The sequence below is a fragment of the Apis cerana genome, linkage group LG7 (assembly GCF_029169275.1).
Source record: "Apis cerana isolate GH-2021 linkage group LG7, AcerK_1.0, whole genome shotgun sequence".
Classification (NCBI taxonomy): Eukaryota; Metazoa; Arthropoda; class Insecta; order Hymenoptera; family Apidae; genus Apis; species Apis cerana.
In genome coordinates this window covers 3,398,231-3,413,144 of record NC_083858.1, presented here as the reverse complement: position 1 = coordinate 3,413,144, position 14,914 = coordinate 3,398,231, and the positions used below count along the sequence as shown (strand labels likewise).

Genomic DNA, 14,914 nt, shown 5'->3' with positions numbered 1-14,914 from the left:
TTCATTCTATTTTTGTCTCATTTTATATAAATTTAAATTAAATATAAATAATAAATAATAATAAGCAGAATATCAAATCAATTCACGCTCCTTCTAAAATCTCTAAAATCGATCTTGAATTTAACAAAATAGAATTTCAATCTGAATTTAAGAACGAGCAAGTTATTTAATGAAAAGCAGCAAACTAACAAACGGCTGTGCAATAGCGTAAATATGCGTGAATGAGTCGTTTCTGATTCATTAAAATATATAAATAAGTAAGAAAAAAATAAAAAACAATTAAATTAATTACTGACACATATTTCTTATTCATTTTAAAAATGTTTTCTCCAAATAACTTTTCTTTTAATGAAATAAAACTTAATCAGAACATATTATATTGTTGTTTTCATGCTTATTCTTTTTTTTTTTATTATTTTTTTTTCTTTATAAATATATCTCAAGAAATATAAAGTCACATTTCCGAATGTAATTAGAAGAAATAATATGAGAGTATATGATGCAATTGCAATAGGTTGGACAATTGCAGTCACGCGAATCAGATAAGAATACAATCGCGAAGGGCTATAACAAATTGCAAGAAATCATGGTATGAATTCTTAATGACCCTGCACATTTCGCGTTCTATTTAGTTGTTAAAATTAATTGTCCAGTTCGATAAGTTGATTCAAAGATAATATATGCAAATATTGTACAAATCAATACGATACAATCGTATTTACAATAAACATTGAAATCAACAAGTTTATTTGAAAATCACACAATAAATAATGAAAGAAGTACTTACAGTTAAGTAAAAAAGTAGTTACATGTTAAATTACAAAATACAATATTTCAGAGTAAAAATTTGGAGATGCAAAATACAATTTCTTTTTAATAACATTCGAAACACTTGGAACAATTTTGAATAAATATCGTGCAAAATTGGATGGAAGCTCGTATTTATGTACATATGAATTATGAATTTATTAATTTGCACTGAATTGATCTTTTAATAAAACTAACGATTCTTATATACATTTATCACAAATAATCCTCATCATCCGTATATTCACACTCTTCTATTATTCTTGTAATCTCGATATCGTGTTCCCGCGACTCATCGTCGGACAAATGTGAATCGCCTTCCATAAACTTGGCAAACCTAAAAGCACGCGTATTAAATTACGCTATATTTACAAGCGCGATACAAGTGTATATCACGCTTACTCTTCCAATATATTCAATAGACTTTTGTATGAAAATATCTTATTATATATAATAACCTTATCGGATCTTTCAACCTTAAAACTGTTTTCCATGGATTACAGTGAGGACTAGAACAATATTCTCTTAATTCGTCTAACGCTTTATTAGTTTCTCTTATTCCTTCTTTACGATATTCGTCTTCCGTTAATAACTTCCTTTTTATGGGAAACATGTTTTTCCTGATTTCAGATAGGTATATACATGTAACATATGTTCTTGTTTATCTAAACGATAATGCTAATATTGTGATTACTATCTATTGTCGCTATTATTATATTATAACTGCTATTATCACCATCTTATTTTCACTTATTGCAGTTATTATTTTTACCAAGATTTCTGCTCTTGATATATATATATATGTCAAGATATAAATAGTATAAATGTATTAAAATAAAATAATTTATAAAATATAGTTTTATAATGTTTTATAATTTGTATATTTTATAAATTATTTTAATTTAATATATAATTTGTAAATTACAAAAATATTAGAAGCAATTTATATTTTGTTCTTTAAATTATAAAAATAAAATAAAAATAAGATAATATTAATTAATAAAATTAATATAAAATTTAATCACTTTCACTTTAATATTTTTTTTTTGAAATAAAAACATAAACGAATATGAAATAACAATTTATTAACGTAGTAAACTTAACAAGTAAAGCAGTGTTTGATTATTATATGAATAGATAGTTTTAATTATAACATTGAAAACATATGCAGAAACAAATTAAATTAAAAAATAACATTTATATCATACGAAGCAAATGTTTACAAGATTTTTGCAACAAATTGAAGAAAGCTTGACAACGTTGATATCGAACAATTTAACTTACCAATAATTTTGTCCTTTTCGAATTATTGCAATGGGAAAATTATAAAGTAGAGTAATTATAAGACAACAAAAAAATGATGCTTCGCGAAAATAACTGCTATAAAATATGGTTAACAGTCCTCCTATCTAAATAAACGAAAGAATATTAAATGGGAACAGTAGAATGATTTTTTACGAAGTTTTTCAAGTTCATTTCGTTAAACATGTATTGTTTTACAAACCTGTAAAAACCATTGGATAAGTTTTTTCGTTCTAGTATTTGTAACTGGACCAAATCGATAACTAATAACGAAACTGATTAAAGACGTTAATAAAATATACCATGCCACCCATTCCCTGTATTGAACTACGATTTGTTGGATATTTTCCCATAACATTTGAATTAAATAAAAACTCATTGTCCAACCAGTTGCGATCATCAAGTACATAAGTTTACCCTTGAATTATGTATGCATATTAATTTTTAAAAAATGATATATCGTTATAAAATATATGTAAATGAAATGAATTCACAAATATAACATTTACCCTTAATAAGAACTTGCTAAAAAAATATACTAGAATTATAATTGAAGTGGAAACACCAAGAGTTATACAAGTAAAATAATAAAATAAAGGATTTCCACTGAGTTTATGAGCACTCCAAAATATTAGAATGCCTAGTAGCATTAATAATAGTTCTGAGAAGTCAATACCTATTTATATAGAAGAATATATGTATTATACTGTCTACTATTTGTGACATAAAACATTTTTTTTTTTTTACTTTGTTGCACTCACGTGTTTGAATTATACTCATTGTATATTTATATAAATTAGATATATTGTTATATACATATACACCAATACATATATCTTCAAATGGATTAATTTTCAATTTGTTACTCTTTTTTGTGCTAAATAAACTAAGGCTCCAAGACCGCTGATTATCATCATGTTTTTGTATTACTTCTTGAGGAGTTTTTCCAATATAAAAATCATAATTATCTATATTTGTATTTAAGTGCATCTATAATGTAATAATATAAATATAACATTAGAGATGCATAAAGTTTGTATATTATGAATATAATACATGAATTTCAAACTATTATTTCTTACTGTTAAACTCCTCCACATATGTATCAAATATTTTGAGTTGGCATTATGACAAAAGATTTGTAATCCAGGCTTGTCATTTGAATAGACATCTCCTGGTTTTAGAAAATGTACTAGAAAAAATTCAGATAAATAAAATCAATTCAGGTTTGTTATTTGAATAGACATCTCCTGGTTTTAGAAAATGTACTAGAAAAAATTCAGGTAAATAAAATCAAACAAACATGATAAATAGATATTTATTCTTATGAACGCGAAGTACGAAATACAATATTTTCAAAATAAAATATTTCTCAATATTAAAAACGGAATGTTAACAAATACACAATATCTATATCTAACTTGTGTTGTAGATAAAAAAAGAATTTTTGAATTTTTTTTATAAAAGAACGATGATTATATAAATAAATGTATGAACATAAAATAAATAACTAAAATAAATACTAAAAAATAAATTTTCCTTTTTATTTCTTATTCATATTTTTTAATAATACGAACGATAGCAATAAAATCGGCAAATTTACAAAAAATTATAGGTTAGTATGACTTACTTGAATCCGTAGACAATGCAGATTCTGTATAATAATAATTACAAATAAGTAAAAAAATAATTACACTGAACGATTGTATTATCCTATTACCCATTTTATTAAAGTTAATTGCACGTTTTACCTTAACCTATAAATTTTTGAAATAGAAACAAGAGCACAATGAATTTATCAACAGGTAATCGTTTAAAATTTAAAAATCGAGATAAACAAGTTTCGATAATAAGTCGATAAAGTTTAAATATCGAGATATCGTTATTCTCAACTTCAGAGAATAAAATTGAAAAAGCGCAATTTTACTATATGGTTTTAAAATATATTTTTATAGTTAAAAATAACGAAGTATATTAAATACGAGATTCAAGTTTTTTTCTATAGATTCTTTAATGAGTCAATTTATCTCAGTACAAGGTATATTATATAATATTATGTTCGTAATTATCTCATTATTTTTTTTTACAATGAATTACATATATTAAAAATAAATAGAAATTTTATTAGTTAATAATGATTTTAGTTGGACAATGTGGAAATCAAATCGGTTCGGTATTTTGGCCTTTGGCTTTACACGAGTATGGTATACAAACAATGAATACTGGAATAAATTTACTTAAAACACAACGAAATCATATTAAAAATATAAATGATCTATCTAATGCGTTCGATAGTTTTTTTGTTATACCTGACAATTCACCCAAAGATTTATGTTTTAAAAGTATGTCTGATTTAAGAAAAGCTAAAGTCAAAGCCAGGGTATAATAATTATTTATAATTTTATACTTTTGCTCAAAATTATAGAAAAATGAGATAATGTAAATAGATAAATATATTCAATCAACAAAATCAATTTTTTTATGTATAGGCAATATTGATAGATATGGAGGATAGTGTTATAGGAGAAATAAGAAGAGGTCCTGTACGTGATTTATTTGATCAAACTTGTATTGTAACAAATTATCCAGGATCTGCAAATAATTGGTATTGATTTTTTGATAATTCAGATTATTCTTGGATATATATATATAAATATTATAAGTGTATTTTACAAATAATTTATAGGGCTGTAGGTTATTATACTCATGGTACGGAATATTATGACAAATTGGAAGATAATATCAGACGTATGGCAGAGAAATGTTCCAGATTACATGGTTTTTTAACAATGCATTCCCTTGGCGGTGGTACTGGATCTGGATTAGGAACAGCTGTTTTAAAGTTACTAGCTGATAATTATCCTACTGTAGATAGGTATCTATATAATAAAAACATTTCACATTCATTTAAGATCTTTGTACACATTCTTCTTAAGATTACAGTTTTAATTTTTATTAATTTTATATTATGTTATTGTTATTGTTACAGATTAGTATCATGCGTATATCCAATTGTTATGCAAGATGTTGTTACAGCCCCATATAATGTGTTATTGGCAACACGAGAACTTATAGATTATGCAACTTGTGTTTTTCCTATTGAAAATGAAGCACTTGTAGACATATGTAATGCACAATTAAGGAAAAAAGAGAATATAGATCAAATAAATTATAATATTTCATGTAAACCATTTCAGGATATGAATAGTATTATTGCAAACATACTTCTTCATTTAACTAGGTAACATATAATAGATTAATAAATATTAGATTAATAAGATTAACAATAATTTCTAACAATTATTTGTAAATTAAGAATATTTTTTTTCTAGTGGATCTAGATTTCCTGGTAATTTGAATATGGATATGAACGAAATAGCAACGAATCTTGTACCATATCCAAAATTACATTATATACTTAGTAGCGTTAGTCCAGTAACGTTATCTGCGCCTACAATATGCAATATACAAGGAAGAAAGTACGTATCAGCTTTTGAGATTATTAAATGAAATTACGAAAAGTAATTGTACATTACTTTTAGACTTATAGATGAAATATTTATCAATGCATGGTCACGAAACAATCAATCGATCAAACTAGATCCACTACAAACAGGTTCTATGATTTTAAGTGCTGCGCATATTGCTAGAGGAAATTGTTCTGTAAATGATTTAAAACGAAATATTGAAAAGTACATTGTTTATGATTTTTTGTAAATAATATATTCATCTATATATGATTGTAATCATTGTTGTATAAAATTTAATTTCGATTTTCAGATTTCGAAAAAAAGTTACATTCGCAGAATGGGGTACCGAAGCTATGAAAGTTGGTTTATGTTCTGTACCTCCAGCTGGACATTCTACCTCGTTATTATGCCTTTTAAATTCTTCCTCAATGATATCATTATTTGAAAATATAATAAAACAATTTACTAGATTATATAAACGAAAGGTAAAGATATGGTTTTTAAATGTTTATACAGCATGGACTTTGGAAAACAAAGAAAAATTTATATTTCTCTATAACGAATTTCTTCGTTTTCATCAAAATTTTTATTTATCTATATTAGAATAAAAAGAATAAAAATTGAAATTTTTCAATTAAGAAAAAAAATATTATTGTTGTCCATCCTGTACATAACGATATAAAATTCTAAATAAGATATTAAATATGATTTTAAAAGCACGATTAAATTATTGTTGCAGGCACATGTATATCATTATACGCAAGTACGTGGTTTCGAAGAAACGCATTTCATCGATTGCAAAGAAATAATTTTAAATTTAATTACACAGTATACAAAACTACAAAGTCAAAATGAAATAAATGTTTCTCGATTACAGATTCTTTAATTTTTATATTAGATAATTTTATTAATTTTTTTTTTCATTTATTAACTTGACCTATACATTATATAACAGAAAGAGAATGCAACAAAAATAGATTAGCATAATATATTGGTAACAACGTTTCATTCATCGAAGATTTATTATTTGCGCGAATTTGTATCAAGATGTTTGAAAATTCAAAATAGTTAATATATACATTCTGTACATAATCGCATATACAAAAAAAATTCAAAAATCTCAATTTTCGAATATATCGATATACATAACATTAATTTGCAAAGATATAATTCGTATAAAGTAGCGTTTTAACTAGCTGGTATTTGTGGCAAACCAAATTCATCGACTAAAACTCCATCCTAAAGAGAAAAAAATTTTTTTTAATAAATCGAATCATTGAAATTTTGTACTTTTAAACAATATGTATAGTATTTATACAAGATAATAATTATTATAAATTTTCATTTTTACTTTTACTTTTATAAAATACAAACCTTATTTCTAACAGAGCTTGTACCAGGTTCTTTGTCAGGAGCACTAGGTGCCTTGATAGCATCATCCAAGTAACTGGTATCTTCGTCGATAGCTAAATCATCTCCAAGAGCTTCTAATTCAGCAGCTAATTCATCCTCATCTATATCTGGCATACCATAACTACGACCCATTGCTTCTTGTACTTCGTCGGCTTGTTCTAACATGTCTGCTAAATCATCTTGAAGATCCTTTATAACATTTACATGTATATATATATACATATACATCATTTAAACAATATTAAAACAAAGAGAAACAAGATATTGTATCAAAAATACCTCGATTTGATCTATATTAATGTGTTTAAATTCTTTCTGCATTTGTTTAACTCCTTCTTTCATAGCAATTACAGTTGTTTGAGTATCTTTTAATGTTTGGGTAGCATAATTTGCTTGTTCCATATTAAAAGCTTGTTGACGCAAATTATCTACTTGTGCTTCGTACATTTTACGTTGTTTCAAAATGCGCAATGCTTTAGCTTTTACAGAATTTTTTGCAGGACCTTCTCTCATTTTAGCCATTTGATCTTTGTACTTTTTTAATTCCGCATCCAATTTCGCTATTTTTTTCTCTGCAGAATCCGCTCTGCTATCGACCTATTACAAATATCAAGAAAAAATGAAAATGAGAAACACAAGAACATAAATGAAAGAATAATAACGTAACCTCTATAGTGTTGAAACGATATGAATATTTACCCCAGCGATACAATCAGTAATACTTGGTGATGGTTCTTTAGGCTTAGGTCGACCAAATAATCTATTCATTTTGTTCAAAAAAAAATTTAATAATGCAAAATACAATCTCTTTTTTCCTTTCTCTTCTTCTGTTTTACGATCGTTACTTGTGCTCGCTCGAAACGTCAAGCTGAATGACTCGTGCAGTCAGTTACTCCATCTATTGTCGCATAAGACATTCATCAATTACTTATAATTAATTTTAAGCGGGATTTTAAGTCTTATTCTTTCGAATGTAATAAGAAAATATGAACAGTTAACAGATACTAATAATTTTTATCTATCGTATATAATTCAATTTTCAAAAATTAATATATGACACTTAATAAAAATGTTCACAGTTATCGCTATTTTATTTCGATTGATCGAATAATAATCGACGGTTTATAAAAGAATAACGAATTTTATTTTAACAAATAAAACATAGATTCTTTCCGTTCGGAAGAAGGAAACGGAAGAAAAAAAATCATGCATCGCGAAGAACAGTACAGATGATTATTATCCAACGTGTTTACGATAGCTTTACGATAATGCTGCAAATGTGTAGCGATATGCCGTGCAACTCTGTTATTTATCTCCGTCGGTAGGTAACCGAAGGCACAAGCACGTTCGAGCGAAAGGTGGTAGAGCGAGGGAAGGCGCCAGTATCGAATGGATGGATTTGAAAATTCGGACGGGATCGCGGAGAAATTTGAGAAGTCTCGCGATGGGGAGGAACAGGAGGAAAGGAGAAGTGGAGCGAACACGATGATTTCGTTGGTCGCGGTCCCGGTAACGGCCGACTCGTGTTTACGTGGACGACGAGGAGGACGAGACAGGATGGTGGCGGCGGCGGCGGCGGCGACGGCGGCTCGAAGGCGAGAGGCGGTAACGCGCGTGCGTGGCCGACGTCGTCGTGCGACGCAGCAGCGACGTAGCGACGTCGACGTCGACGAGGACGAGGACGAGGACGAAGCGGCGGCCGAAGATCGCCGAGTGGACGGCTACGCGGAGAGAGACTACGGCTGGCATGGTGTGGGCCGCAGCAGGGCCACAGTGTTTGAAAAGTCGGCACCACGCACGAATCGTGTTACGCGCGACGCAGAGCCACGAAGCTGCGTCGTCGAATCGCGCTCGGCTGGCCTCCGATCGAGTGCTCCGTCGAGCGCAGCCAAGAAACGCGAATAATAACCAGCCGGCCGTCCGATTCCAGATCGATCGAAACTTACGTGGGCCGGGAAACTCTCGCCGCGAATCGACAGTTACAACTTACTATTATCGTGGCACGTGAACGGACAAGAGCAGTATCGTGGTCAAACTATAAACCGCGAGTGGTCATAGTACGCGAGTTGCCAATGAGAAGCAGCGCTAGGTCGAGCGAGGAAAAGCCGAGACGACGGTAAGTTGGACGGCTAGAAATGTAACCGGACGTAATGTCTAGGATCTGCCGGCATCGAAGAAGATTTGCCAGTGTCAGCTCGTAGCTGCTACGAATTCGACGAAACCGGGGATACATATCCGCACGTATACACTTGCGAGGATTTGCGATACAGTGCGGCCCGTCGTATCGTACGTCGCGGCGTACGATCCGTGCGTGTTCGGTGACTCGATCGATCGGGCGAGCGATCGGTAATCGGTCGAGAACAGTTGCGATTGACGCGAGTGTGTCGATATATGAGATATACGCGCTGCTTCTCGCCATGGATCTCGACTCGATGCGATCCTTTTGCCCAGAATCTGTGTTTCAGTGATAAGCGTAACGTATTCGTAGTGTGCCGCGTTCGCTATACGCAACGACGATCCCGGCCTCGTTTCGTGTAGTGCATGGAGCGTGTGTGTGTGCCTGCATATGTACGCGAGCCTGTGTGCATGTGTGCCTGTGTGAAACGCGACCGAAGGAATCGACAAATAGTCGCGCTGCAAGACGAAAGGTCGCGTTTCTTCGCGTGTTCTCTTGGGAGAATTCCAACTGACTGACTGACTGGCCGTGTACGTTCGCCGTAGGGGTAAATTATGCTCACCCCGGCGAGTGAAGTAATACCGGAAATACAGGGTTAGAGAGAATACCACGCCGTCTCTCGCACCTCTACCACCGGGGATGGTCATCGAGCAGCGGGTGGTCGTCGTTCGATAAGTTAGAGGGAATGCTAGAGAGAAAGGAAAAAAAACTTGCCCACAGTCGAATTACACGAAGACGAGGGGGCCCGTGTCTTTGGGATAGTTCATTCTCCCCAACGTTATTAGCCGTTCGTTATTAGCTAGTTCGTGTCCAAAACAAGGTACATACACAGGAGGAGGAATAGAGAGATAAAGAAGGAGCGAGCGAGCGAGAGAGAGAGAGAGAGAGGAAGAAACGCGTCGGGTCACGAAAGAACGTGTGCGATCGAAGCGCGTTAAAAGGAGGGAGAAACGTCGAGAATAAGGGAGAGAGCGAAAGAGAGGGAGAGAAAGAGAGAGAGAGAGAGAAATCGGGACAAGGGAATCGAGGAAAACGGCGAAAATAAGAGAACCCAAATATCGGTGTAGTTCGCACAGCTTCCGGGCTTCGTGGGTGTTTTTACGCGTACGCCGTGGATCGATAGTTGTCTCGCGAGCTCTGGGTGGTCCGTGCTCCGACAGGGACGACGCGATTTACTTGAATCGGGAAATCGAAATTTTCGATCTCGTCGGGGGATCGAGGGGGGGCGGGGCGATCGAGCGGCGGGGAAGCGCAAAGAATCCTAAAAAGATCTCGTAATCGTTCGACAGGGGGATCCAAAAGGAGTTGGTCGGCGAAAGGGACCTCGATACGATCGGCAGGATACTCGTGGATCTTGGAACTACGACGATTTATGGGGGACTTTAGCGCGGCGAGTCTCTTCTCGAGTAGTAGTTTGTCAACCACGAGCAAATCATCGATCGGGGGCAACACCGCGAGCAATACAGGCGGCGTGACGATAACAGCGACGACATCGACGATGCAGGACGATTTGTTGATCGAGAAGCAGGCCGGTGGCAAAGCAGCGCCTCTGTCCCCCAACACCGGGCTGGAGACCGTCGGCGGCCAAGAGAAGGCGAAAGACGCGGTCGAGGTCGAGAGCATCGCTATCACGCCGACGACGCCCTCCTCCACCGAGAAGGAGATCGCGTGCAGCACGAGCTCGGCGCTGCAGAGTTTCACCGAGGCCGGAAGAGTGCCGAGCTTATGGTCAGCCCCGGATGAGACGGGCCTCCACGCGTTGCCCGTCAACGGATCCATCGCCGCCTTTCAGAACTTTCCGAGCGGCGGCCCGACCGGGTTGTTCGCCGGTACCGGGCCGGCCGTGTCGGCCGGCGCGCGTCGCGCTATCACGGCCAGTCACAATTTCCCGCAACAGCACGGAACCGCGACCGCCCCCACCGCCAGGCACGGCGGCCTTCAAGTGTCGTCCGCTCAACAACAGCAGCAGCAGCAGCAGCAGCAGCAACAGCAGCAGCAGCAGTCGCAACAGCAGCAGCAGCAGCAACCGCATCAACAGCAACCGGCAGCTACCTCGCATCCGGGTGTTTACCTTCCTGGGAAGGGCTACGCGGCCTGGTCCGGTGGGCCGCAGGCGCCTCAGCAATGGAGCGCTGGGCCGCAGGCTGCCGCGGTCGCGAGCCCCGGTCTCTCGCCCTGGAATCGTGGCAGATCGGTGCCGAATCTTCCTCCCCTGCACTCGTCCCTGCACGCCGCGGCCGCGGCCGCGGCCGCGGTTGGCTTGCAAGGAAGGAAACCGAGCCCCACGTTTCCCGGCCACCCGGGCCCGGCGGCTCATCCCTCTTGCATCAGCCCTGTTAAATTTCGAAGGAGCACCTCCTATCCCGGCAAGGGCAACATGTATCCGCCCCAACCTGCGCCCACCTTCGAAGTCACCACCGCCGAAGAAAGGGATTTGCTACAGCTGCCACCGTTCCAGCAGGTTAGACCATCGTTTATCATTTATTATTATTATTGTTCTCTTTATTCGTTCGTTGCATAAATATTAATTCGAGGGCAAACCGAATCGGTGTGTTTCTCTCTGCACAACTGTTCTTTTGCACCGACTTCTTTTTTATTCCGTTATCGATCGTTCGCCACCTACGAGAAAGGTTACGCTGCGGAGGTATAGGCGATATATGGTTGGGTCGAAAAAGTATATACCGGCAGCGTTAGCTTCCGCAGTTTCGTTTGGTGTACGCATTCGATGCCAGGTTATGCAACCGCTTCGAGACATGCATTTAAATTTAGACGGTACAACCGCTGTTTCAACGATTGCTTACTGTAAACGGTGTGACACGCTCGTTTTTAAACTCGACGTTTCGAAAAACTCGGCGGAACGCGATATATTCGATTGCACACGCATCCCTCCTTATCGATCGATCCAACGCCAACTCGAAACGTAATTGAAACCTAACCTACACCCACTTTCGCCGCCTGAAAACCTCCAATTCCCGTCGTTTCGGTTTAATTGCTCGACTCGAAACGAAATTTCCTCGAGTATCGTCCGTATAGATTCGACGTTGACGTATCGAAAATGAGAAAAATATGGGAAGAAAATGAAAGCGAGGAATCGTGGAAAGGAAAACGGTGTATTGGAATAAAAGTGGACTAGTCGATTAATCGGTTTAACCGATGTAGGATCAATAGTCGAAAGGTTTAACGTTTTTTTCGTTACGTTTCTCTGTACGATTTAAAAAGGGAGCGAGAGAGAGGGGGATACTTTTCCAATACTTATTTTGTTATTGATGCCTGACCTAATTCCTTTTCTGCGTGGCAGCTCAAACGGTTCAAACAGTGTCTAGCAGAAGTTTAAGCTCAGCTATTTTAACCACTTGTCAAAAATAGATACTGCATACTATCCGGGAGAAATGGCGGATATTCTGTTATGCGAGCTATTATCCTTCGCGCTTCTTCGCTGTTTATATTTATTCGTTTCGATTTAATAAACTGTACGTCTGTATGCATGCATGTATAGATTTTTTTTTATATTACTGAACGGAGGGATAGACGAACCAAGTGGAAAGAAAGGAAAAGTAAACGAAAATAATAAATGATAGAAAATTTAATTTCTTCCTTGTGCGGTTTCTGGTTCGAAACAAGAAGGCTCTTCCGATCTTTGTCGAGTTACCAAAATCCAATTAAAACTTGTAGGAAATCTGATTAATCGTAAGTCGTGATAAATTGATGTTATTCGAAAACAATATTCGAACAACAAGAAGTTCGTGTTCAATTATTTATATCAGTATTTCGATTTCATTAATCAATAACTTTTTAAAACTTAATTGTTGAAAGTTTAGCGACAAATAATGAATTGAATTAACGAGATCAAGATATAAATAATTGTCATTAGATAAAAATAACGGAACTCTTTCTTAAAATTTTTCTTTTCTTCGTCTTCCAATTGTCGATTATTTTAACGAAAATCTTAATATCTAAAAAAACAACACTAATTTATCATTCATCTTTAAGACTACTCATCGATGTATCTTAAGATATTAAAAGAGTATAAAAAAAATAAAAAATTATAAAAAGAGGTGTAATTCACGTGACGGATAATTCGGTAATTTCAATTTGTAATTTTATTTATTTATGATAGATATAGAAAGTTTGAATAATTTATTTAATCAAAATAGATTTTATTTAAGAAGGAAAAATGATATTTCATTTTTAGATAGATTGAACGTATCATTTCGTATCATTTCGTTTCATCTAATGACATTTTTCTCATTCGTTTTAAATATATCTATGCATAAAACACCTTGTATATCATTAACCTGCATACATTCGTTACGATTGCCTCATACCTCTTATATCTCTTAAGCGCAACTTCTTTAGCAGAATTTATTTCTTTTATAATATCATCCCTGATAAAATATTCCTACAATTTATTCGTTTCTCGATATCTCGTTCTTTTCATCATATATTTTCGAAATTTCCTCTTATTCCATCGATGCTCATCAATTTAAATTAAAAAATCATCAGTCAAGATCGAAATTACGATTCTAAAAACGAATCACATTTTTAAAATTCGTCAATTCAAACGAAGAAAGGAAAAGAGGAAAAACTATATAAAAACAACAATAACAATAGAGAAAAGGAAAAAAGAACGAAAGAGTTACATAATTAATGCTAAAACTGTATTAAACTTCGTCAAAAGGGAAGACAGGTGGAATACACGCGATACAACCTTTTACCGGAAATAGATACGTTTTGTTTATTTCTCTGCGGTTTTCCTTCCTCCGTACGTCATACGCGAAAAAAGCTTATGCTATGTATTAAATTAATCCATAAGTTTTTTGCGTGTTGGCCGCACGAAAAGCGATTCTTCCTTTCGAGATACGAAATGGGTGTACGCGTCGACTTTACGCGTGACAGACTCGGCGTAGAGAAATGAAAACAAATACCACGTAGTGCGTAGATAGTTCGATCGAAGTGGCTCGTATACCCGCATTGCCAATACTGTGGCATTAGCTGATAGAGCGAACGCAACGAAGCGAAAAAATGCTTGGGCTCGAAGTCCGATAACTGGTCGGTCGTCATTCACCTTGGAAGCGAATCGGGGCACGTGCTTGTAGGCCGGCTGGCCAGCCAGAGCCAGAGCCAGGGCAAACCAATCGAAGACGAGCACCGATTACGCCTTGCGCCTCTCTATTTACGCGTGCGCTCGGCTCACGCGTGCGTTTCCCCCCTAAATTTTCGCGCTCTTTTAGCACAGAGAGAGCGTCCAACGATCCACGTTGCGCTATGAGGAAAAACTGGGCCAAGTTCTATGATAAGTTCGAGCGACGAATGGAAACGGTCGAAGACGGCGTAGATTCGGAAAACATTGAACAAACGCTATGATAAAGATTTTTATTGACTTTACCTTGGCGCGATGCTGTTATACGACAGCGTGTTACGAAACGCGTGATATATGATATACATATTTTTTATTATATATATTTGTGTATATTTTCGAAACGAAAATTCGTAGATTCGACGAAATTGAAAATCATTTGTACGCCGTTTCAATGATTATCGAAATATGCTTAAATATCGGAATGTAGGCGTAGACGTGGACATCTGGTTAGTCGAGGCGGATAGGGCAGGGAAATGAATAATAAAAAAAAAACGGTAGAGAGACAGAGATTGCAGAATTAATTTCTCTTATGGGAAGGATTTATATGGAACGAGGTTTCGCGAATAGGAACATTGAAAAGTGTTAATCGCGGCGGATTCGAGCTAA

The 14,914-nt window shown here is 35.4% G+C and overlaps 4 protein-coding genes and 1 long non-coding RNA gene across 11 annotated transcripts in view; 2 read left to right on the top strand and 3 right to left on the bottom strand.

Moving 5' to 3' along the window:
* Window positions 1-717: 717 nt before the first annotated feature.
* On the bottom strand, window positions 718-3,938 carry LOC107998448 (nuclear envelope integral membrane protein). 3 transcript variants are annotated; one of them, XM_017057728.3, is made up of 8 exons: window positions 3,740-3,935; window positions 3,192-3,301; window positions 2,871-3,099; window positions 2,619-2,785; window positions 2,312-2,527; window positions 2,092-2,216; window positions 1,266-1,427; window positions 718-1,144 (listed from the first exon to the last, which is right to left on the bottom strand). In XM_017057728.3, exons 1-8 carry the CDS (start codon window positions 3,831-3,833, stop codon window positions 1,024-1,026), a joined length of 1,224 nt encoding a protein of 407 aa, XP_016913217.1. In that variant the 5' UTR covers window positions 3,834-3,935; the 3' UTR covers window positions 718-1,023. The 3 variants fall into 3 exon arrangements, with proteins under 3 accessions (XP_016913217.1, XP_061933666.1, XP_061933665.1); XM_062077682.1 differs by having other exon boundaries at window positions 3,192-3,377; window positions 3,740-3,876; XM_062077681.1 differs by lacking the exon at window positions 1,266-1,427 and having other exon boundaries at window positions 3,740-3,938.
* Window positions 3,939-3,986: 48 nt separating this feature from the next.
* LOC107998446 (tubulin epsilon chain) lies at window positions 3,987-6,923 on the top strand. 4 transcript variants are annotated; one of them, XM_017057724.3, is made up of 9 exons: window positions 3,987-4,147; window positions 4,254-4,489; window positions 4,599-4,714; window positions 4,796-4,984; window positions 5,099-5,350; window positions 5,442-5,588; window positions 5,652-5,801; window positions 5,890-6,064; window positions 6,319-6,923. In XM_017057724.3, the coding sequence occupies exons 1-9, from the start codon at window positions 4,123-4,125 to the stop codon at window positions 6,463-6,465; spliced, it is 1,437 nt and encodes a 478-aa protein (XP_016913213.1). In that variant the 5' UTR covers window positions 3,987-4,122; the 3' UTR covers window positions 6,466-6,923. The 4 variants fall into 4 exon arrangements, with proteins under 4 accessions (XP_016913213.1, XP_061933664.1, XP_061933663.1 ...); XM_062077679.1 differs by having other exon boundaries at window positions 4,054-4,147; window positions 4,254-4,313; XM_062077680.1 differs by lacking the exon at window positions 4,254-4,489 and having other exon boundaries at window positions 4,023-4,147.
* Window positions 6,461-7,827, bottom strand: LOC107998449 (charged multivesicular body protein 5). The gene is made up of 4 exons (XM_017057729.3): window positions 7,692-7,827; window positions 7,272-7,589; window positions 6,954-7,181; window positions 6,461-6,818 (listed from the first exon to the last, which is right to left on the bottom strand). The coding sequence occupies exons 1-4, from the start codon at window positions 7,758-7,760 to the stop codon at window positions 6,768-6,770; spliced, it is 666 nt and encodes a 221-aa protein (XP_016913218.1). The 5' UTR covers window positions 7,761-7,827; the 3' UTR covers window positions 6,461-6,767.
* Window positions 7,828-8,966: 1,139 nt separating this feature from the next.
* LOC107998447 (cytoplasmic polyadenylation element-binding protein 2) overlaps window positions 8,967-14,914 on the top strand; it is an 81,485-nt gene continuing 75,537 nt past the window's right edge. The window contains exons 1-2 of one of the 2 annotated variants that reach the window (XM_062077677.1): window positions 8,967-9,108; window positions 10,458-11,629. In XM_062077677.1, the coding sequence (XP_061933661.1) occupies window positions 10,541-11,629 (1,089 nt within the window). In that variant the 5' untranslated portion in view covers window positions 8,967-9,108; window positions 10,458-10,540. Of the gene's footprint in view, window positions 9,109-9,847; window positions 9,989-10,457; window positions 11,630-14,914 lie in introns of those variants that run through there. The other variant, XM_062077678.1, reaches the window with a different exon arrangement.
* Window positions 13,254-14,674, bottom strand: LOC133666497 (uncharacterized). Its single transcript, XR_009830707.1, has 2 exons — window positions 13,877-14,674; window positions 13,254-13,691 (listed from the first exon to the last, which is right to left on the bottom strand). It is a non-coding gene; the product is annotated as an uncharacterized LOC133666497 (long non-coding RNA).

Bases quoted from the DNA above. Each gene is read 5' to 3' on its own strand.
- LOC107998448 (XM_017057728.3), bottom strand. From the start codon at position 3,833: ATGGGTAATAGGATAATACAATCGTTCAGTGTAATTATTTTTTTACTT. The intron at 3,302-3,739 runs GTAAGTCATACT...AATTTTTTCTAG, and splicing joins TGCATTGTCTACGGATTCAA to TACATTTTCTAAAACCAGGA. The intron at 3,100-3,191 runs GTAAGAAATAAT...ATTACATTATAG, and splicing joins ATATGTGGAGGAGTTTAACA to ATGCACTTAAATACAAATAT.
- LOC107998449 (XM_017057729.3), bottom strand. From the start codon at position 7,760: ATGAATAGATTATTTGGTCGACCTAAGCCTAAAGAACCATCACCAAGT. The intron at 7,182-7,271 runs GTATTTTTGATA...AATGTTATAAAG, and splicing joins TTAATATAGATCAAATCGAG to GATCTTCAAGATGATTTAGC. The intron at 6,819-6,953 runs GTTTGTATTTTA...TTTTCTCTTTAG, and splicing joins CAAGCTCTGTTAGAAATAAG to GATGGAGTTTTAGTCGATGA.
- LOC107998446 (XM_017057724.3), top strand. From the start codon at position 4,123: ATGAGTCAATTTATCTCAGTACAAG. The intron at 4,715-4,795 runs GTATTGATTTTT...AATAATTTATAG, and splicing joins CCAGGATCTGCAAATAATTG to GGCTGTAGGTTATTATACTC. The intron at 4,985-5,098 runs GTATCTATATAA...TTATTGTTACAG, and splicing joins AATTATCCTACTGTAGATAG to ATTAGTATCATGCGTATATC.